This window comes from Armigeres subalbatus, chromosome 2 (genome assembly GCF_024139115.2).
Source record: "Armigeres subalbatus isolate Guangzhou_Male chromosome 2, GZ_Asu_2, whole genome shotgun sequence".
Lineage (NCBI taxonomy): Eukaryota > Metazoa > Arthropoda > Insecta > Diptera > Culicidae > Armigeres > Armigeres subalbatus.
Genome location: NC_085140.1, coordinates 213,001,134 through 213,024,681, shown reverse-complemented (window position 1 = coordinate 213,024,681; position 23,548 = coordinate 213,001,134). Strand labels below are relative to the sequence as shown.

Genomic DNA, 23,548 nt, shown 5'->3' with positions numbered 1-23,548 from the left:
GGAAATTGTCTCGACTTCCCTGGGCATAAAAAGTATCATCGTGTTAGCCTCATGATATACGAATGCAAAAATGGTAACTTGGCTTAGAAACCTCGCAGTTAATAACTGTGGAAGTGCTTAATGAACACTAAGCTGTGAGGCGGCTCTGTCCCAGTGTGGGGATGTAATGCCAATAAGAAGAAGAAGAAGAAGAAGAAGAAGCACATAGACATATAATGGGTGTTGGAATTTGCAAACTTTTTTTTAAAATGTGAACTGCTCTAAGCATCATAGGTGGTACATTATAACACTTCCTTTTTTAAACTTGAAATGGGTGCTTTATGTTCATTAATTATGCAATTCAAATGAGTTGCAAAAAATCCATTATAGAGTAAATTAGACTGATCAATTTTGATACAAATTTATTATAGTAAAGCCCGTTTTTCGTCACTGCAAGAAATAGCGTGTACAACTCGTTGAAAAATTCGATTGTTTCAGCACTCGGCAAGCCTCGTTGGATAAACGTACAACTCGTGCTGAATTTTTTTTTTGCAACTGGTTGCACAAACTACTATTTTGCAATTCCTGATCATAATATCTGGTTTACATCTTTGAGTGATAAAACGGCCTACTTTTGCATACCAACGAAATGGATGCTTTAATAAACATTATGCAACTCGAATGGTTTGCATAATATTCATTATAACACTCATTTGGGTGCTATAATGAAAAACCAACACCAGAACAGTCGTTACGTGACTAAATTTTGCTAAATTAGCTTGGGTAAGTGCTCAAATAGTGTATTCTATGCGCCCCGTAATAAATTAAATAGTTTGGCGGTCGTGACATCCAAAATTTCCAAAGGCAAGTACATCTATCGCTTCACGGCTCATTGAACTTTGCAATGTGGCACGGTCACATGGAATCTGATTCTTCTCCGCAGCAACATAATTTATTGGCAAGAATGATCATGTGGAGAATATTAGACTACAATTTTGAAACAGATTTATCAAATTTCCAATTTTCGTCATTGCAAAAAATAGCGTGTGCAACTCGTTGCAAAACTCGTTTTTTTCAGCACTCGGCAAGCCTCGTTGGATAAACGTACAACTCGTGCTGAAAATATCATCTTTTTGCAACTAGTTGCACAAACTACTATTATTTATTAGCACCATGCGTCTCCATCAAACGACATTTCAACACTCAACAGTCAATTCGAAATAGGTACTTGCATACAATATTGCAGCATGCAAATCGATTTTTCCACTTGCATTATTGTCGCAGCATAAACATAAAGCAGCATACCTTGCACCCAACATACAGCGCCGTGTCAAATGGTCCACCTCGCATACACATCGGTGTGAAACATGATGCAAAACAAACGTCAACCTTAGGAGTGCTGCGCGCAAGTATGCGTACCATTTTTGACCCGACCGATAGGCTACAGATAGTGAGAGGGTGTCAAACTTGGGCGAACGAAGGAGGAAAAGTCAAACAGCAAGAATAAGAGTAGCGAGTTTTCCAGCAGCAGGACGGGCGCGATTCGGGCAGGCTAAATTTGTGCAAAATCACCACCGACGACCAGCAGGGAATTCATCAATGAAATTGACGCGGCTGTAATCGGTGAAGTGTGTTGCGCTAATTGAATAGTTTCCGTGAAAACCGCGCGACCAACTGCCCTGGAAATCTGGACCGACGACGGCCGCCCTAGTGGAAAATTGGTGTTCTCTGGTGAAAAGTGAAGTGAGACTCCCATCTTTTTTTCCTCCCTGGTGCTGTGGGTTAGTTGCGTTGGGTAGACGGAAAATTGTTTGTATGAGTGGTACCAGTGAGAAAAATGGAAAATGTGGAAATATCTTTTGCAGAACAGGAAAATTGGGGGCATTTGATACAATTATCGGAATGCGTTGTTGCAAATTTCCTCTGTTTAGTGAATAATTAGAAAAATCGACACTACAGATCGCAAAGTTGAATGGAACATCTTCTGGCGGGTGGTCGGTCGCTATCGATAAGGACTTGTCGCTCAATCAATGCAGCATCCGGCTTGATATAGGATTGTTCGTGTGGTGTTGCAGCAGTTCAATCATGGATTACCTCGAGATGATAATAACAGAGCAGTCTATCAAATATAGGTGTTGAGCAAGCAATTCATGCGATTCGTGAGAATAATTCAATCAATTGTGCCAGTTTTACTTAATAGCCGTGAGAAAAAAATGCACACATAGCAAATTTGTTTTCAAGTAATTTGGTTCCAGAGGCGTAGCGTACCATATGCGTATGGGATTTATTGACAATACCGCAATTTGAAAATCCCCATTGGACGTTTAGCTATTAAGCAATGAATTATTTATCATACATATGACAAACATGTTTTGTGACTTTAGTGCATTTCACTACAGAAACTTTACGTTTCGCAAATTTTAACTCTCAGTATGTTATCTGATTGATCCATGTATGCACTAAAAAAGTTATGAAAAACTAGAAAAAAAGCAAAACATAGCACCTTCATTGGAAGTTTTTGGGAATTATGAGAATTATTTAAATTGGTAAATAAATCAAACTAAAGTTTAATGCTGTGGAAGTCCAACATAATTGCAGAAAGCTCCTTTAATACTCCTAAATACTATGCGGAATTATAAGACATAGTTAAACGGTACGAGTGCTAAAAAAATCGACTTTTGCAACGAGTTGCACACGCTATTTTTTTCAATGACGAAAAATGGGCTTTAACATTATAAATCTATACCAGAATTGTACAATCGAACTTACTCTACATGATCATTTATGCCAATGAATTATGTTGCGCAGAGAGCAATCAGATTCCATGTTACAGGCCTGGTAGCGGGTCACTTTTTAGTGACATGGTCACTTTTTTCGGACAAGTCACTAAAAAGTCTCTTTTTTCGACCTAAAGTCACTAAAGTCACTTTTTCTCACAAAAAGTCACTTTTTTCAACTATTTTGAATCTATTGACTAAATTTTTTTAAAATAGAGCTTTATGTATGCGTCGGAAGATGCTTCGTTCATGGCGGGAGTTAAATTACGGATCTTGGAAAAGTGATCGCACTGAATCTTCGCCAGCCATTCAACTCGCTGCTCATTTCACATGTAGCTTATTGAAAGTGTTTTACGTTACAAATTATAAATTGGTATACAGTCATGCAAGCAGAAGACCTGCCGATTTCGATTTTTCTTAACTCAAACTTTATACAGTAGGGGAAGGTGGGGATTCTTGATTCCCCTGTTTTACCGAGAACTAAAGTAGTATTATTATAGCGCATGTTTATAATTGATCTTCTAGACAAATGATTCTTTTATTGACAACCTTATTTACGCTATTATTAACTGTGTTTTGTTTCTCCTAAAGATGTACTTAGTGGCCACGCAAAATTTTAACAACTTCTCCTAATAATGACCAAATACTATCATTTTTGCACAGCCCAATAAATGATCTTCACTGATAGAAATGCCAACATTCCACCACAATTTCAGGATATTTTTATTTTGAGTTGTTGCCTCAAAATGAGAAGACTTGATCCCTCATTTGTCATCCATACAAAAAATTGGCGACAAAATTCAAAAAAATAAAAATTGTTTTCAAACGGCATTTTTTTTTGTAGATTTGACAGATGTAATGGAGGGTTTGCTCTAAAAAATATTTATGGAGTAGATATCATAGAAAGTAGATCAAGTCTCCCCAATTTTGAAGATTGCATGTGCTGTCGAATAGTAAAAATCGTTCACGAAGCAAATGGGAAAAAATGCGTATTTTGGAAGAAAAATATTTAAATATTCAGAGATTATGGTCCTGCATTAAAAGCAGGAAGTCGGGAGTTCAATCCCAGGCCCGTTGTACCTGAATCTTCATAATTTTTGTTTCGTGTTCTACCAAAACGATCCGTACTGTTGTTTCTTTCGCACTAAAAATTCCAAAAACTTCCGTGGCACCTATGACAAATCACGCAGATTTTTGCCGAGAAATCATTTTTCGGAAAAGAAAAACAGGTCTATATTATTCGCTCACTTCCAGTGCTTACACACTTAAAATAAATCGCCGAATTCGGTAAAATTTTACCGAAATCTCAACAGCAGAACTGTTCTGTAAATAATTTAACTGATTTTCGGTGATTTTGACAGTTGAGCAATGGAAAAAAATTCAAAAAATCTGTAAAATAAATTACCGAACAGTACTGCTGTTGAGATTTCGGTAAAATTTACCGAATACGGTGAAATGAGTTAAGTGTGTAAGCTTGGTTTACTGCCCGTATTTGCTACTCTATTATGACCAGATCAGCTGTTCTTGCACAGAGACTAGCACTCTTCTTCAATGTGCAAGTACTGGTGATCCCATTTATTAAGGTCACTCTGCCACGTCAGGATGCAAGTCAAAGTAGGGAAGGGGGAAGAAATGATGATGCAATCACTCGTTTACTGCAAGTCGAATATACCTCTGCACTTTCCACGACTTCATGCAGAATTTGTAGGAATTTTTGGGTTAGTTTCGTGGCTGTCTTAATGGTAAATGAGCTGTTAATGTAACAGGATAAGAGAAAGCAGCTAATAGAATTTATTATTGGTTGGATGTAGAAAACGAGCTTTTCATTCATTTCCAATTCTAGCAGTTGAAACTAGAATAGTCAAGTTGAAGGTATAGCATTGAAATGGAAGTCCATTTCCAGTTCAAGCGATTACTAGAACATGAGAAATATAGAGAAAGACACAAAAGTAGGAGAATTAAACGGATTGAACCACCGACCTCCTGCTTATAAGGCAGAAGCAGTAGTCATATGACTACCAAGCCCGTGTTTTGCTCACTTCCAGTGGCGTAAAAAAATAATTTGCTCGCAAGACTACTCATAGTTTTGAGTAGTCCTGCTTTTGACTGATATTGAGTAAAATTTCCGTGAGATTAAAAGGGAGAGCAATACAATTTTACTTAGTCACTTAGTATATAAAAGTAAGCGTGTACGATTTTCGTTTCTTTTATGAGTTCGTTCTAAGAAAAAAGAGTGGTGTGTGAAATATGTTTTCCGCCACAAATCACTAAAAAAAGGTTCTCCTTCGACCCGTTTGATTTCGTCTTATCGAACTTGCAACTGAAACTGAAAGTCACTATTTGGTCACTTTTTCTGCAACTGAAAGTCACTATTTGGTCCCTTTTTTCGTCAGCTTTGGTCACTAAAGTCACTATTTTGAGCGGCATCGATCGCTACCAGCCCTGATGTTATCGTGCCACATTGCATAGCTCGACAAGCCATGAAGCGATAAATGGACTTGCCTTTGTAAAATTTTGAAGTCATGTCCATCAAACTATTTCATTTATTACGAGACGCATAGAATACACTATTTGAACACTTACCCAAGCTAATTCAACAAAATGTAGTCTTGTAAATGCTGTCCTAATATTGGTTTTTCATTATAGCACCCACATGAGTGCTGTAATGAACATTATGCCACTCATTCGAGTTGCATAATGGTCATTAAAGCATCCATTCAGTTGGTATGGAAAAGTAGGCCGTTTTATCATTCAAAGATAATAGCTGGTTTACAGTTGGCGTTTGAGTGATAAACGGCCTGCTTTTCCATACCAATGAAATGGGTGCTTTAATGAACATTATGCAACTCAAATAGGTTGCATAATATCCATTATAGCAATCATTTGGGTTATGTAATAAAAAACAGCATTTGAACAATAGTTATACGACCTGATTTAGCTCAATTAACTTGGGTGAGTGTTCAAATAGTGTATTCTCTGTGTCACGCAATTAATGAAATAATTTAATGGACATGACTTCAAATTCTCTAAAAGCAGGTTTATCTATCGCTTTATGGTATGTCGAGCATACAATGTGGCACAATAACATGGAATATGTTTGTTTTCTTCAACAGGATGACATTTTTCCAAGATTGATCATGCGAAGTCAATACAATTGTACCATTTTGGTACAGATTTATCACATTTAAGCCCATTTTTCGTCATTGCAAAAATAGCGTGTGTAGCTCGTCGCAAAACTCAATTTTTTCAGCACTCGTAGTATTTATCCAACTCGGCAAGCTTCGTTTGATAAACGTACAACTCGTACTGAAGAAAGCATCTTTTTGCAACTATAGTTGTACAAACTACTATTGTTTAATTTATTTATTTAAGGTCGACATCAACAAGCTACTTATGCCCCAATAATGGTAAAAATATATGTAGGTATACAACATCCGTCTGCAGCTTCTTCTGAACGGAAACCCACTTTATCTTTATGCTTCCTTAGATTTGACCTTCCTGGGATGCTTTCGTAGTGCTTTCTTCATAAAAGCCCAGTATTTTCCGATGGGTCTTAGTTCCGGTGCGTTCCGGTCATATCCTTGGTTTTGTACCACTCCATGACAACATCGTGCCTCGATACGAAGCTTTATACGGCCAGAAGATCGTAGGGCCCTAATGTTGCTTCAGCACAATGAGAATCTCCCCTTAAGGACAGTCCTCACGGAATGCAAAACTAAATGCACTCGCGTTTTCAAGGGCACCCCATTAAAAACGCAAGCCAGGCAAAATTGTCATTTGTGTTATTCCACGCATGCTGCGACTCAGCAAAGTTGGAATAATAAAAATGACAGTTCTGCTTGGCTTCCGTTTTGAATGGGGTGCCCTTGAAAACGCGAGTGCATTTAGTTTTGGACTCCGGGAGGCTTGTCCTTAAATAACTAAATTTAACCATGAAATTTTGTAGAGCGCGGAGACAGTAGAAAATTTACTCCCACCTTATCAAGCTATTCATAGACCCATTATTGATTTCCAAAATTTTGTCAGGTAATATGCAGAGGCCTTAACCTCCAGCACTACCAAATATTGTTCACAGCTCTGTTCCTAATACACCACCGGCGGGAAAGATTTTGTTATGTATGTTGGTGGGGAAAATATCCAGAACTGCATGGGCCACAAATCTGCCCAACCGGGTGGGAGTATCCAGACTCAACGAGGGAGTATGGGCAGCTGCTGCAAGGCGACGTTGCATTCAGATGAGGTCGTAGAACAAGTTGCTGGTTTGGCTGAAGTGGCAGTAGGTTTGGAGCACTGGCTCCGCATCAGCGGAAATTGCTTCTCGTTAATTGGCAGAGGCGGTTCTCATCGTCTTCCTAGCTGATTCTTACTTGAGCCCTTTTAACGGATGGCGATGAACTTCCCCAGTAGCACATTTGTTTAGAATAGGTTGCTGCAACTCATATGTGACCAGATTTGGTCCCAATGAAGTTGCTGCAACTGGGTTTGTACGCTTGGGCCAGGCTCGATACTGCCCCCGTAATTTACGTCGCAGTATTCACGCTTCACTTAGGCGGCTTCCTCCATCTGTTTGGTTTCAGCTTTATGAAACGTTTCGAGTGATTATATGCGAACTCCTGGAGGTGTCCTCAAAAAAATCTGTGAAAAATTCCTGAATGGACACGACATGTTCTCGAGAAGATATTGTCAAATGCAATTAGCCTACTTACTTCATGGAAACTCCTAGATGGAAACCACTCAAATGACAGTCAGAATCGGTTACAATTTTGTGTGTAAGGCAGCGGTTCTCAACCTTTTTCTTGAGAAGTACCCCTTCGAACTTTTGCATTAATTGACTCCAGTGGTTTTCCGGAAGTTCTGGAACACCCGAAGAACTGGTCGATTATTCCCATTTGCCCCAGTAAGATGCGACTATTTCTAATCACTCATTGACCCTAGGTGGCCACTAACAGGTTCTCCGGGAGAACATCCGGAACATTTGGAGCATTGTTCAGTTTTTGAATAGCAATATAAGGGCAAACTCATTTTCAAGAACCACCTATTGATCCCGGAATACCAGTAAGCGGTCCTTCGGAAGTTCCGGATCATCCAAAGAAGTTGCCGAATCCGAGAATTTGTCTTACAAAGCTGCGCACAAACAAAGCGGGCAAAACCAATACAAGGACTCATTCATTTCGGATTACCACTAAGTGATTCTTCGAAAATTCTGGAACATCCGTAGAATTGGTCAGTTGAACAAGTTCGTCGTTCGGAGACGAGCCAGCCTAGGGCTGAAAGTCTTCTTAATAAAGACAAAAAAAAAAGTTCGTCGTTTGAAGCAGCGATTTTTATAAATCGATTGTTGGCGTAATGTGAGAGCAAAATCAATGTACCGTTTTGGCTCAAATCCCGAACATGACTCATATTCCCAACACTGGCATTTTGGCACCCTAAAACTCAAAATTCCATCGGTTTTCAGTTCTGTTGTTCAAGATTACAAATGAATTCAAGATCCTTTAGAAAAAAATACACGAATAAATCCAAAATGGCCATTTTAAAGCGAGTGTCCGGAATATAAGCCATGTTCGGAATTTGAGTCAAAACGGTATAGAACACTCATCGACTCCGGATGGCCAATAAGTGGCCCTCCAGAATTTTCAGAACATCCGGAATAGTGGAAAATTCTGGAATTCCGTCATAGAAAACCACGACTTCAAAGATCTCTTGTCATAGCATTGTGAGAGCAAAATCATTGCAAGTACAACAAATTGAGACCGAATGGGCATCAAGTGGTCCTATGGAAGTTCCGGAGCACCCGGAGTAGTGACCAAATCGGAAATCGTCCTAGACAGCTGTGTCTTTTTATACACTATTTGCTCCAGCATCCAGAGTAGAGGACAAATTTGAAATTTCTCCTCAAAATGTAGTGACTGGTAAAAATAATTTTTGTATCAAAATTAGAGCAATATCTTTGCAAAAACCATCCATCCATTTTGGAACATCTGGAAATGTAATCAATTTTCGAAATTCGCTTTAGAAAGTTGAGACTTGTTTTTTTTAATTCTTGGTGAACGACGAACTTCCGGGGGAATTCATAGAGGAGTTTCCGGTGGAATTCCTGGAGGAACTTCCAAAGAAATTTCTGGAGGAACTTCCGGAGGAATTCCTGGAGGAACTTCCGGAGAAATTCCTGGAGGAACTTCCGGAGGAACTAGCAGAATTCCTGGAGGAACTCTCGGGAGAATTCTTGGAGGAACTTAGGGAGGAATTCTTGGACGAACTCGCAGGATTCCTGGAGGAACTCCCGGAGGAACTCACGGAGGAGTCCCTGGAAGAGCTCCTAGAGGAATTCCTGAAGGAACTCCCAGAGGAATTCCTGAAGGAACTCCCAGAGGAATTCCTGAAGGAACTCCCAAAGGAATTCCAAAAGAACTCTCGGAGGAATCCCTGGAGGAGCTCCCGGAGGAACTCCCGCAGGAGTTCCTGGAGAAACTTGCAGAGGAACTCGCGGCCGTGAATTTTACTCGCGAACAAAATGCTGCCATACTTTATGTCTTTGCTCTGCCCTGTTTTTGGTAGCCAAAATTACACTCTATGCTTAACCGTGAAGCGAGTATTTCCACCACTGGTATACAGTGCTACTCCGGAGCACCACTTAGTGGCTATCTAAGGCCGAAGAGCAGTGCATGCAATGATTTTGCTCTCAGAAAGCTGAAACAAACGTTTCATGAAAAGTCCCTGAGCTGTTTAGGACGAATTTCTGGAATTGATTACTTCTCCGGATGTCCTGAATCTTTTGGTGGACCACTTGATGGCCACCGGGGGGTCAATGAGTGGTCCTTGCATCGATTATGCACTCATCTAGCTATAAAATCGATTTCAAAAAAGTTTCAGCTTTCTGAAACATTGAAAATTGTTTATAACGACTCATGACCCATCATGAAACCTATTTCGGAATGGACACTCCGGAGTTAACTTATCTGGTGAACTCAGGATCATCAAGAACATACGCTTGAGATAATTTCAAGATCCATATCCATATTGATGATGTTCCATTGAAAAATGTTTAAGGCCGCCTATGACCCCTCGAGGATCCTGTTCTGGAATCGCAAATCAAAGGTTTGCAGTTCTGATGGTCTCAAAACAATAATGATCAATCTGCTGATGAAGTTTCAAGAAGTTTGATACCCATATTGCGGATAACCTATCGAAATCAACGATCAATATCATCTAAGTAGAGCATGTCCCTGGAAATTCGGATATCTCGAAAATTAGAGTGACCGGATCGGTCCATCCCGATAACATTTTGATAGAAGAAGAAGTTTTAAATCGAACGAGCCCAAAATTATGTAGATTAATAAAAAAATGCCTGAGATATAACACAAGTTCGTATATGATGTCACATAAGATGCTAAAGTGAAGGCCATATAGGTACTTCCCCATACAATATGTACGTATATCGCCTCCACTTTAGCATCTTATGTTGTATCATATACGATTTTGTGTTGACTGGGAAGTTAATACATCGAGCTTCCTACAGAACTTTTTTTGACTTCCGAGCGTATTGAAAGTAGGATTCCGCGCCTCTACCGAGATAACCTTCCGAGCCTTTTGAAAAAAAGCCACTTAAAAGGAGGCTTCCTAGCATCTTGAAAGGACGCCTCTGAGCTGCTTGAAAGTATGTTTCCAAGCCTCTTGAAAAAATAATTCCGAGCCCCTTGAAGAGAGGCTTCCGAGCCTCTTGGAAAAAGGCTTCTAAACCCCTTCGAGGGAGGCTTCCGAGCCTCTTGAAATAAGGCTTCCAAGCCTCTTGAATGGAGGCTTCCAGGCATTTTGAAAGGAGGCTTTCGAGCCTTTTAAAAGAGCCATCCGAGCCTTTTGGATGAAAGGATGCTTCCAAACCACTTTAAAACAGGTTTCTGAGCCTCGTGAAAGGAGCCTTCCGAACCTTTTGAAAAGAGCTTCCCGGGTCTTTTAAAAGAAGGAGAAATAAATAAAAGAAAGCTTAAAAGAAGACTTCCGTGCCTTTTGAAAGGAGGCTTCCGGGCCTTTTTAAAGTAGGTTTTCGAGCCTTTTGAAAGGAGGCTTTTGAGCCTGTTGAAAAATGCCTTCCGAGCCCCTTGAAAAAATCATTCCGAAGCTTTTAAAATATGGAGAGAAGAAAAAAGGAAAGTCCATAGAAACAAGTTTAAAAGAAGGCTTCTGGGCCTCTTGAAAGAAAGTTTCCGAACCTCTTAAAATGAGGCTTCCAGGCCTCTTAGGAGAAGGCTTTCAGAACCTCATGAAAAAAGGCTTCCATACCTCTTGAAAGGAGTCCTACGAGCTGCTTGGAAGGAGCCTTCCTAGAAGCGTAGAATGATGCCTCCAATTCTCTTGAAACGAAGCAACAACTCTCAAATGGAGGCTTCAGATTCTGTAGACTCTAGATTTAGTTAAGAAGCATATTTTAAACGTACCGCCATCGGGGGTGACAATGGGTCTGGGGGGTGAGAATGTGTCATCGCTCTCACCGTTAGTCTGAAGATCGTAGAGCAAAATATTTCAAAAAGGTCTCTTATATTTTAGTCTTCTTGCCCTCAGATACATTCAATCTATTCTAAAAGCATTCTAAGTAGTTGAAACAGTGACCCATTCTCACGCCCATTTAACCCATTGTCACCCCCGACGACGGAATTATTCAACATTCTATTTTGATCAGGTAGATTACATAAAAGATTTTTTAAATTTGTTCATTCGAGGTTTCGTTCTTTTGATCTTTTGTGCCACAGCCCTTCATCCATTGTACTGGTTGTCCATGATTTACTGATCGCCATGCATAATAGTATGTACGAGACAAAGTTTTGAAAAAAAAATACAAAATTATCAAAACTTTATCAATAAGTTTTGATTAAAATTGTAATTCATCCGCTATTGATTGAGGTACCCCTGGGCCCGGCGAAGGAACCCCAAGGGTACATGTACCCCAGGTTGAGAACCGCTGGTGTAAGAGATAAACGATAAAAAAGATAAAAGGGCAGTGCACTTGGAACTACATTTGAGAACTTAAAAATAATGATCATACTTATATTGGCACATTGGCTAACAGTTCATCGTCGCATTGGCTACAAACCCTTGATACGCCACTGCCTCCATGTAACTACACGAATTGCTTCATGAAACTACATCCCAATGAAATCTCAATGCATGAAAAAAATGCGATTTGATGCTGCTGAATTTGAACTAAGAAGCTACATTTTGTTCCATTCAATTTTGCACAATAAGTGTGTTTGTTCGTAAGAAAAAGAATGTCTTGATTTGGTAGTTTTTATCCAGTTTTGTTAATCCGAGTACGTCAAGTGCTACAAAGGGAAGATTAAAGAGAAACATCTGTTTGTTTAGTGAAATCTCTAACATAAATATAGTGAGACGTTAGATCTCTGGATCGTACCTATCCATAGCCGCTTATTCCGGAACGCAAGAGCAAAGCGTGTAGCGAAAAGGCTGATAAATAAATAAGATCACCTAATATAAACAAGTGTGAAAACCGTCGTGTGGCGATCGGCACCGCAGAAGCAGATCCACAGCCAATGCATTGTACGTACCAATAAACAGATAAGAACGGTCCAAAAGAAATTTTTTATTACGAATATAGATCCTCTCCAATGAGTTGTTAGTTTTCGTAATCGAATAAATTCCACACAAGACTAGGCCATCCTTATAGTGCTAACCAGTGACTAAGGCTACTTTGAAATTTGGATTCGGAACAAGTGAAGTGAGTTAAGAAAAAACCGGAAACACCACCATGGGATGTGCATCGTCGGCTGAGGAGCGCGAGGCAATCGCTCGATCGAAACAAATCGAGCGAAATTTAAAGGAGGATGGAATTCAGGCAGCTAAGGATATCAAACTGCTTCTGCTGGGTATGTATTTATTATGCATTATACGAGTTTATGAAATATTGTTATTGGTTACGTTCACACGGAGAAAAACAAATATTTTATTTGAACAGCGCTTGAATCGAAGATGTTGTTATAAGGCCACATTTATCACCACACGATCTCTTGAAAGGCACTCAGATATTGTTTTTTAAACATATTTTTAAAGAATCAATTGAATACATTAAAACTATTCTATAGGGCTGAAGCGAGCAGCTGAATAGCAAGATCATAATGAATTTTTATATGTTAACGAACAATCCAAATCAGGTAATACAAAAAAAAAATTAAGGAAGAGCCCTATGATTGACTGAATACAACGCTACTATAAAATGTGTGGCTAAGTCTAGTAGAACATCCAACGTGTGATTGGAAGCATTTAATTGTTACAACCTCGTCTTTCTGTTTCCCGAAGCTAACATATTTGAATTAATCATGAAAAATTGTATTAAACGTCAATTAAGCCTTCCAAATAAACGTAAGATTAAAAAAAAATATTTCTACGAAAATTTTTAATCGATCTGTACAAAAAAAATCGCTTGGAAAATTAATGTAATCAGTCATTAAGCCTTCTAAAGTCTATCATTTTTTCGTGACGTGTTCCCCTGCATCAGTATCGAAAACAAAGAAGTATTCTACTTTAAAATCCAAGTGGTCCAACGTTTCCCAGGACATATGAATTGTTATATCCCGCATTCCGGCACAAAAGAAAATGTCAATTCAAGACTCTATCCTTGTGCAAACTTTTATCATTTTGGTTAATCCCAGGAAAGTAACTACCAATTATATGGTTATTATGTTCCGAAAGACTGTTCCACTAGCATGTTGCTTCGGCCAAAATCAGGCTGTTCGACACTCTTTTGACTGCATGGAACATGCATGCTCTCCATTGCCTACAGAATGTGAATTGCTTTTAATAACAAATCATTCTTGTCGTCTGCATTTCATTGCAAGCGGGACAGATGGAAGCTTGCTTGTTTTAATAAATATTGAACCTTGTTCATATAATGGCATGCAAAAAGGTATTGCATCCAGTAGAAAACAGAAACTCAAACCGTAAGCAGCTTTCATTGAACTTCATCTAGTAGGGTTCCTTTGCATGATTCGCAATTGGCTATATTTTACCACTATAACGGAGTATTATTTAGGGTGTTGCACTAAATGACTCAGGTATCTGGTACCGGGGGATCTTCCCTACTCCAAATTGGCGAAGCATGCTGTTGACACTCTACAGCAGCAGCGGCTGTCGATTTGGAGAGCGTAATAATGATCGAATCACCAAGATAAGACCAATCTAATTATAATTTTCCACCCTTACGCATGCATGTTATCAAGGTTTGTGTTTCATTCTACTGATTGCTGAACTGCCACTGTTGCTGGAATGATATCGATTGTTTGCAGATATGAGCAACATATCTGGCCGTTAGCATATAGGGTGGGACAGAATAAGTGTGGGGGATTTCAATGCAGTAAAGAACCATTTTCTCGGAAATTTAAAGCTTTGAAGCGATGTGTGGTCTGCCAAAAGCAACAGAAAATAGCAAACACACGGGGCATAAATTTCCTCCATTCTCCTGATTGCAAATCCCCACCGCTCGCTCGTTTGGGGCTACGCAGCGGAGTTCTTCATGCCAATTTTCGAGAGGGAGCAAAATACCGAATAAGTCCTTATCGGTACTCAACTGGTGTCTCATGTGGTTTCCGATGCGGTGCGGTCGTGTCAGTAGAGACCGAAGGTGACATAGGTGACAATATTCGGTATATGGAAGGTTGCCAGTGCAAAACTGCAAAATAGCCGTATTGATATCAATATACATACATACATTTCCGCTGCCATTGCGATTAGGGCCGATATCACTTTATTTAAGAGACCGTAGCCAACCTGTTAGGTTTAGGTGGCTCATTTTTGGAATGCATGCGTCTCGGTCATGTTCCAATATTTAGAAATTAACATAATTTGATAATAATTATTTATGCAACGAATTGCAAAACGATTCCTCCAGCACGGGTTGACTACAAGCACATAAAGGCTTGTTGGGGCTTTAATTCAATCATTAATGTCCGTAATGATTTTTAGGCTTACTTCACAGGACATGTTTGGTTATAGGGATAAACCATGACGCCTCCAAATAGCAACTTTTGGGCATCCTTATCACCCAATGTGAGTAACATTTTACACTCCCGATAAAGCTGGTGTAAGATCTACCAGTCCGAGCCCTAGCCTAATCAATTTTTCGAGCTAGGGCAAGTTGATGTAATTCAGGGATTCATCGTATTTAGTCCTCTATACCAATACCAGTTTTTTGAAGTATAACAAAAATAACTTAACCCTGCAGATGGATGAAAGACTCAAATTCCTCTTGTTTGAGGCTAAACTGTATGCAGCGGAAACCACTTTTCTAGCAATTAGTTAAAAAACCTTGGAATCATTGTCCTATAGGCTGAACTGACAGCCGGAAAAAAAATCTAGTTAGGGGTTTAAATACTTACTAACTTTTCATGAACTGGTAAGAATTGGTAGTTCGAGGGACACACGGTAATCCTTGTTACTCAACAAATTCTCTAGATTTAAATGGTTTTCTAGATAGAACTAAATCCCAGGTTTGGTGTTTTAGAGCACCTCCACGGGAGTCCCCATCTGGGTCCCTATCGCTATTTCCGGCCCCCTAATAGGGACCCACTTTTACACCGGAGGTATCTAAACGGGAATGTAAAATAAGAACGCAACTCAAAATTAGCAGTGAGTCTCCAAATTTAGCGCCCCATACTGGGTTGCTAAATTTCCATACAGGGTTGCTATTTTGTGAAACGTCACTATGGTATTGATAAAAAAAAATGCAGAAAATCTGTGTTGCCGTGGGTAATTCCGACGGGCCTGAAAGGGTTAATAGCGTGAACGCGCATGATGAGCGATGTAGCGAACGCGTTCCGTTTTGTTGTTGCTCAATGTTGACACACATACATGAGGGAGCTAATTGAAGCAAAACGGTAGAAAAAGGAACGGCCATAACAGATTTGTTGATGGTTCTGTACAGAAGGAATGAAGAAAGATGGTTTTCTTTCTAGCGGAATGAAATGTGTGTAGGATAGTATAATTGTGAAAGATTGAATGTGAGAATTTGTTGAGTATTGTGAATATTGTAGTGTAGTGTAGATGATGTATTCATTGTGTTATTTGTAGATCATTGCTGTAACGAAGTCTTTGTATTGAAGTCCCTGTTTCGTCATCGTCTTGCATAGATCATATTACCGTTACTTACCGTGAGTTTGTTCCTTGGTAGTTTGTAAATTTGTTTATAATTAAAATTAATTGTTAATATAGAATCGTCCGCTAGCCTGCAGAGTTAGAGAGCAGAAAGAGGCTAGTTGCTGTGGGAGAAAACTAGATTGTATGTTTATTGTATTGTTTATATGTTTAATTATTAATGTAAAATATACTTTTAGTTGAGTTCGTTCACCAACTCACTTGAGATCGTTTTCTTGCACCCGGAGGGTGTAACATAGCTCAAAATCTACTACCATGTCCTACAAATACCCGTGCTGTGATCAAGGAGAGGATTTCGATGCTAGCGTCCAGTGTGAGAAGTGTCGAGAATGGTACCACTTTGAGTGCGTAGGCGTCGATGAAAGCGTCGCCGAGGTGGTCTGGTTCTGTGCGACCTGTCTGGGAGAAGATCGATCCATCCGAGCCTCGTTAGGTGCCCCAGGCAGCACAGCCATCTCTCCAGTGGTTTTCAAACATTCTGGCCGGTATGAAGGTAGTAAGACGGAGATTGGTAAGTCGGGAAAGATGAAGTTGACGAAAGGACATATGACGAGGGAAATAGCGCAGGACAATGATATAGAAGACGTCGATGACGTTGAAGATTCGACAGAAATAGGAGATCAGGGACAGGCAGAGATAGGCAAGAAGCGCATAAGCGGAAGCGAGGATGATCACTATGATTTGTTGCATGCGTTGTCGGACATGATCGGTCGGTATTGTAACCGCGTGAAACGTGCCGAGTCTGTTCCGGTCAAGAATACCAGTCGCGTTCGTGGGTGCTTAAAGAAAGGTGTTAGTGTTCCGTCGGCGGAGTCGACGCGGACCCGCGCTTTGAGAGAACTCAGAGAACTCGAAGAGTGGAATCGACTAGAGGAACTTGAAGAGGAGAATCAGCGAAGGATCTTGGAGCTAGAGCGGAAGAGAATTGCCCGCCGGAAGAAGATGTTAGAGAGAAGATCAGCTCTGAAGATAATCATCGATCTGGACGGGAGCGATGGGGATTTCGTGCTCGACGCTGACGATTTTCCGGAATTAGGAGATGGCGCGAAGGCTGATGTGGCAGAAGATGAACTGGAAGATCTGTTTCCGAGAAAGCTTCGGAGCAACGTGAAGCCATTGAATCCACGCAAAGCAGAGGTAAAGCGGGGTACGGACAGATGTTATGCTGGAATACCCGAGGTCACACTTCCCCGGCCATCGTTCGAAAGGGAAGTTATTGCTCACTCTTCGGATGATGAGTTCGATGTCGCTTCGGAGAGAGTCTCTACAAAAGGGAAAGCGGCGGAGACAGGACCATCGCGTCTACAGATTGCGTCGAGGCAGGTGTTTCCGAGAAATTTGCCCAAGTTCAACGGTGCCGCCGAGGAGTGGCCAATTTTCATCAGCGCGTACGAGCAGGCGAACAAGTCATGTGGCTTCACCAATGCTGAGAATTTGGTGCGACTGCAAGAGGCTTTGACCGGCAGAGCTTTGGATACGGTTCGAAATCGTCTTCTATTGCCAGAGAACGTTCCGCTGATAGTTGAGAAGTTGCGGAGGAGATTCGGGAATCCAGAAATCTTGTCGACAAGGCTGGCAAACCGGATCCAAGAATTAGAAGGACCCAACGCGGAGAGCTTGGAGTCTGTAATAGAGTTCGGAAGCGCAGTAGAAGAGTTTACGCAATACCTTAAAGCAGCAGGACTGACTGACCATCTGAAGAACCCGATTCTGATGCAGAATTTAGTTCAGAAGCTGCCTTCGTACTATGCTATGGAGTGGGTAGAATACAAGCGACGCGCCCGGTCGGTCGATTTGGAAACATTCGGAACTTTTATGGAAAGTCTCGTCGAAAAGGCTCTGGAAGCAACCTTCGAGAAGGTGGAAGCAAACGAGAAAAGCAAGAAACGAGAGCAACCGAGAACGAAAATATTCGTTCAAGCAACGAACGGAGGGTCGCCAAGTGACAAGCATAGTCCAAGAGTTGTGATGAATTCAGAGCCCTCAAACCAACCGCAATACCGTGAAGTAAAATGTTCTGTTTGCCAAAACGTAGGTCACTTAGGACGACACTGCCAAGTTTTCTTGAAGCAAGGTGTAGAAGATCGGTGGAAAACTGTGGAGCGGTTGAATTTGTGTCCGTGCTGCATGTACGACCATGGAGATCTGCCTTGTCGAATAAGGAAGCGCTGCTTGGTAGAAGGGTGTCCGGAGTTTCACAATTCTCTATTGCATAGTGGAGCTGTGCATGATAATACCCCATTGGAAGTTCAATGCAATAGTCATCGGCGGTTGAATTCGACAGTTCTGTTTAGGATGGTACCGGTAACATTGACAAATGGAAGCAGACGGGTGCAAACTCTAGCTATGATCGATGAAGGTTCGGCTGTGACGCTTATACATTACAAGCTGGCCAAAATATTGAAGGCTGATGGACCAATTCAACCACTGCAAATGTGCTGGACGAACGGAGTATATCAAAACGAAAGACAGTCGAAAGTCATCAAGATCCAGGTTTGCAGCCAAGGTTCATCGGACAGCTACGATCTTGTAGATGTTCGAACAGTGAAGAAGTTGTATCTCCCTTCCCAACAGGTACATGCAAAAGATTATTCAGATATTCCTCACTTGGAGGAGGTGGAAATTCTTAGCTACAGAAAAGCAGCACCGCTGTTGTTAATAGGAATCGATAATTTACACCTGATCGCTCCGCTCGAGTCCAGAATAGGAGAACCTGGAGAACCCGTAGCGGTTCGATGTCAACTAGGATGGACGGTACATGGCCCCCGTCCGAAGCAGTAAAAGCGTAGCAAAGGTGAGAATGCTCGGAGAGCAAAAGATTGCGGCGGAGTCGTATTGAAATGGAGAGCTCGAAGAGCAGAAGAAAACGGTAATCTTTTTTACCGACAAAAAATGTAAATTATTTAAACTACCGACTTCGGTAAATTAGCAGCTGAAACTTCGGTGAATTCAATAATCACAAAGCAAAACGTCATCGCTTCATGTTTTTTCTTCAATTCATAGCCTCTGTCGTTCCAGTGAGGATCCGCTTCGTCTGCGGAAACCTAATTTCAAGAGCCAAGGTAATATAGTTAATAATCTTTTTGTCGTAATCTTAACGAGTTTCTGACACTGAATCTTGGTTTTTCTGTACTACAGCGCCTGTGTTGATTTGTTTTTCCAAGGGATAAGCCTGCTGATTATTCATCATCCAACCACAAAAAATGGCGACCATCGGACTTCAATTTCATCCGGTACCCGAAATCTGTTTTGCTAAGCTGTTCAAACACATTGGCGTGTATGAGCGTGTATGACAGAGAAGAATTTTAATCTGCATTTACAGCTGGATTCCAGTACCTGAACTATTGTCGTAAAAATTGTTTTGTTATATGTTAAGTCTTTTAGTTAATAGTGGCAAATCTGAACTGGATTTTGGATCAATATCATATTTGGCATGTATGGCATCAATAAAAATCATGTTATGCATAAATCAAAAGAACTGTCTCGTTTTATTAAAAACAATAAATCCCAGTAGAGTAGAGTGGGGCAAGAGTACGCACTTTGTTTTCAATCGATCATGTGGCCCTTATGAAGCAAGCTTCTGCATATCAAATCAGTGTCGATGATTCATATACTCTTCCTTTATGTTACCCAGTGGAAAAAATATTGAAATTATTGAGATTCGTTTTAGTAGAACCCTTATTGCAAGACAAGTGAAAAACGCACTCTTACCCCACCGGTGGGGTAAAAGTGCGCATCGGGTGGGGTAAGAGTACGCATTTATCCAATCATGTGCTTTAAGTATATATTAACACAAATAAGAGTTAATAACATTTAATTGATGTTTAATGAGCATATATTAGGGAATGTTTAAAGATTACGTAACTCTTAAAGGGGGAGGGGGTCCTAAAAATGTGCACTTTCATACGAAAAACCATTGTTTTTTATATATACAAAAAACTACAGAGGTAAAAATATATATCAGGTTTCGCGTGGTGTATACAAAGGCATTTTCCTTAAAGAAAGTCCACCAATCACGTAACGTAAAATTTGGCTATTTCATCACCCCTCCCCCCCTATCTTACACTATTTGTATGAATCCTCTAAAAATTATATGGATCGTCGCACATCTCACAACCCCTCCCAGCTAAACGTTGCGTAATTTATGAATGTTTCTTTTGATTAAATGAAATTATCATTTAGATGAAATTGTGTTTTCGTACTATGTTTAGGTGTACAACAAGTCCTAATACAATTTCATTATTTCGCTTCAGTGCTTTGTTCGCTAAGTCCTTTCTAACACCAAATTACTTCAACTTATCCTAAAAACTTGTGATAATTTCAAATTCTGTCCCTTTTTTCTTAGTTGTGGATCTTTACGTTTTGGAAGAAGTCTTATTTCGGCCGGAGATACGGATTTGACATCATAACTTAAAGATTCATATGCGCACTCTTGCCCCACCGGTTCCTGCGTACTTTTACCCCACAGTCCCAAAAATTATTCAAATAATGGTTTTGACTTCTTGGAAAACCAACCGGATTGGTGTTTTGTACCATAAAGTACTCTATACAATAGGTTATCGAAATGGTATAATGTTCACCTGATTGAACGTATATATGGTAATGAAATACTAGTTGCGGAAATCCAATTATTTTTAGCAAAATGACCAAAAAGTTATCTAACTCCATATCTCCCTTGTTGTTTATTCAAATCGTTTACAATTACACATGATAATAGTTGGCCAGAATACCTGTCAAACTGATGCAGTGCTGCTAGTTTATCTTTTTTTATTACTTCAAAAAATCGAAAACGTACTCTTACCCCACGCGCACTCTTGCCCCACTCTACTCTATTACAATATTTTCTGTAAAATTTACAAAATTTTCGGTGATTTGCCATGTTTTCGACGATTCCAGTAAATTACAGATCTTGATTATTTTTCGGTAAATGTTACCGAGTTTTCGGTAAATTTGACAAACGATGCCTCTGATACAGATTACAAACTTTTCGGTAACATCTTAGTTTACCGAAACGTTTACTGATCGTTCAGCTGTTGAGAATTCGGTGAATAATTTACCGAAGTCGATATTTTATTCTAAGTGTGTACACTGAACACTGCTTTGTAGTCCTGGACATCCTGAACAATTTTGACGAAGACAACTTCACACATGCGAACAATAGTTCATACATGCAAGAATATTGCAAGCACACTAGCGCCGCCTATTTGTAAAATTCCTAATTATTTTTTTCCGTTACGAAACAGTCAATTCTCACCAGACGAACAATAAGAATATTTGCAATGTGTAAAATTCTATATATCGTAATATCTTGAGTTAGTCTAAAATAATGATTTCATATATACCACCATCTAGCGGCCAAGTTCTAAACTAACCAATGCCTCATGTCGAAGCACACGCGTCCCTGCATACCCTTTTTGAAAAGATGCAGTTCAATGGGTAGGATTTTCAGATATAAGTAAAATAAGCATGAAAAATCATTCAGGTCAATATGATCCCAAAGCACAGACAACGAAAGTTTTTTGATAAAAGTACACTGTAGCGCTTATTTTCAAGATTTCTCATGCGAATTTGCATCTAGGGGACAGATCTCGGCGAGTTTTACCAAACTACCAAAAATTTGGAGAATCGGTTGAAAAGTAAAAAATGGCAGCCTTTCAAAGTAGCCTGGGGTCATATTGACCCCAGAGCACAGGCAAAAGGTTAAGAACTGGGCTAAATCAAAGTTTAGTTCTCCAGACCGGCACACTTGGTACTAAGCGTCGGGTTCACCTGCCCTTAATCGAAGCGTCCCTCTGCCATTTGGCTACCGTTTCTCCTGAGGGCGTAGTACTTGTATGCTTCTTTGAACACCAGTTTGATGGGCATCATGCCCGTAAGTACACATGTTGCCTCACGAGAATCGGTGGCGTATGCCTTGAGCAGAGGAGAAACATCAGCCTTTGAGTACTGTCTTTTCAGGCATTGCCGTTTGCGCTCAATGTCGAAACCCTGCCTCCGTCGCCCCTTGAGAGATTTATTAGATGTCTCAGCCGCCGACTAATGAGGCCTAATTGAGGTCTCCTACACTGATTTCCGGTCTATGACGACGATCATCTTCGTTTTATGATGCGCCAGCTGTAGCTTCTTGCGACGCAACAATTTCTCAACGAGACTTATCGAATGGGCTTCAGTCAGTTCGACCTCCTCGATGCGTTGAATCCCACTAGCTTGAATCCTGGCGGGAGCTTCGAGCACTTTGGCGTAGCGTTCTCTCTTCGTTTCTATAAGCAGCGCTTCCTCCTTCTTCCTGGCTCTCGGCAAGCGCGTTATCCTTCTTCAATTTCCTGGTTACCCCCTTAGACCCAACTGGAATAGTCGCCTTCATTGCCTCATGGTAATCTTTATATATCTAGACCAACATTTGAAAAGGGCGTAACAGCCAAACTTTATTCCTTCTGATTCTTCGTCTACATAAAGCTTTATATGCGGATTAAGAATCAGAAGGAATAAATTTTGGCTGTTACGCCCTTTTCAAATGTTGGTCTAGAGATGTAGTGAGTTCATGTGGGATGGCTGATCCTACTCTCGTCTAGTCGGGTAAGCTAGATGGCTGGGTTGGTACCCCAAGGCCTGCTAGAGTTTTACGGAACGGAAGGCAGCTGTAATATCAGCCCATGCGCCATTTCATGTCGGTGTTACCAAGCTTTACTCAAGCAATGGAATGATACATCTGCCACCCTTTGATAAATATATTTATTGCATCCATCTCGATTTCCGCGTTGAAACTCCTATTTTGGGCTAGTGCTTTTTTTTTTTTAGCGGCGCACGGTCGTTTTTGTAGGACCTGATTGCAGATACACGCAGTTTTTTTGTAGAGTTTTAACAGAGCCCACTGTCAAACCCCACCACATCATTTGCAGGTCCCTTAATAAGCAGTATAGCTATAAAGAGGGGCCGTCGAGCTCTTGGACATAGTGTGTGCTGTCTTGAGGAGAAGGGGACTAGATTTTGTGAATCAGTTCATTATCGTAACAGCTTCCGAAAACCGCCTCTCTTCTTCTTCTTCTTAATATTGGCATTACATCCCTCACTGGGACATTACCACTTCGCTGCTTTGTGTTCATTCAGCACTTCCACAGTTATTAACCGCGAGATTTCTAAGACAAGTTACCATTTTGCATTCGTATATCATGAGGCTAACACGATGATTCTTTTATGCCTAGGGAAGTCGAGACAATTTCCAAACCAAAAACTGCCTACACCTGTACCGGGAACGGATCCCAGCCACCCTCAGCATGGTCTTGCTTTATAGCCGCGCATCTTACCGCTAGGCTAAGGACGGCCTCAATACCGTATCTCACGGTATGCTACATTTATTTATTTATTACCAGTGCAATACAAAAAAGTCTTCTCCATTCAGCTCGGTCCATAGCTGTGCTTCGCCAACCACTCAATCTGCGGAGGGTTCGCAAATCGTCCTCCACCTGATCGATCCACCTTGCCCGCTGTGCACCTCGCCTTCTTGTTCCCGTCGGATCGTTGTCGAGAACCATTTTCGCCGGATTACTGTCCTACATTCTGGCTACGTGCCCGGCCCACCGCAATCTTCCAATTTTTGCTATGTGAACGATGCATGGTTCTCCAAACAGTTGATGCAA

General features: G+C 40.6%; 1 protein-coding gene across 12 annotated transcripts in view; it reads left to right on the top strand.

Annotated features, from left to right (window-relative positions):
* Positions 1–1,453: 1,453 nt before the first annotated feature.
* The window catches only part of LOC134211602 (G protein alpha o subunit), a 249,645-nt gene continuing 227,550 nt past the window's right edge, over positions 1,454–23,548 (top strand). Inside the window, exons 1-3 of one of the 12 annotated variants that reach the window (XM_062688640.1) lie at positions 1,454–1,760; positions 12,034–12,305; positions 12,364–12,631. In XM_062688640.1, coding sequence (XP_062544624.1) covers positions 12,514–12,631 — 118 coding nt within the window. In that variant the 5' untranslated portion in view covers positions 1,454–1,760; positions 12,034–12,305; positions 12,364–12,513. Of the gene's footprint in view, positions 1,761–12,033; positions 12,632–23,548 lie in introns of all 12 variants that reach the window. The other 11 variants (XM_062688643.1, XM_062688636.1, XM_062688634.1 and 8 more) reach the window with 11 other exon arrangements.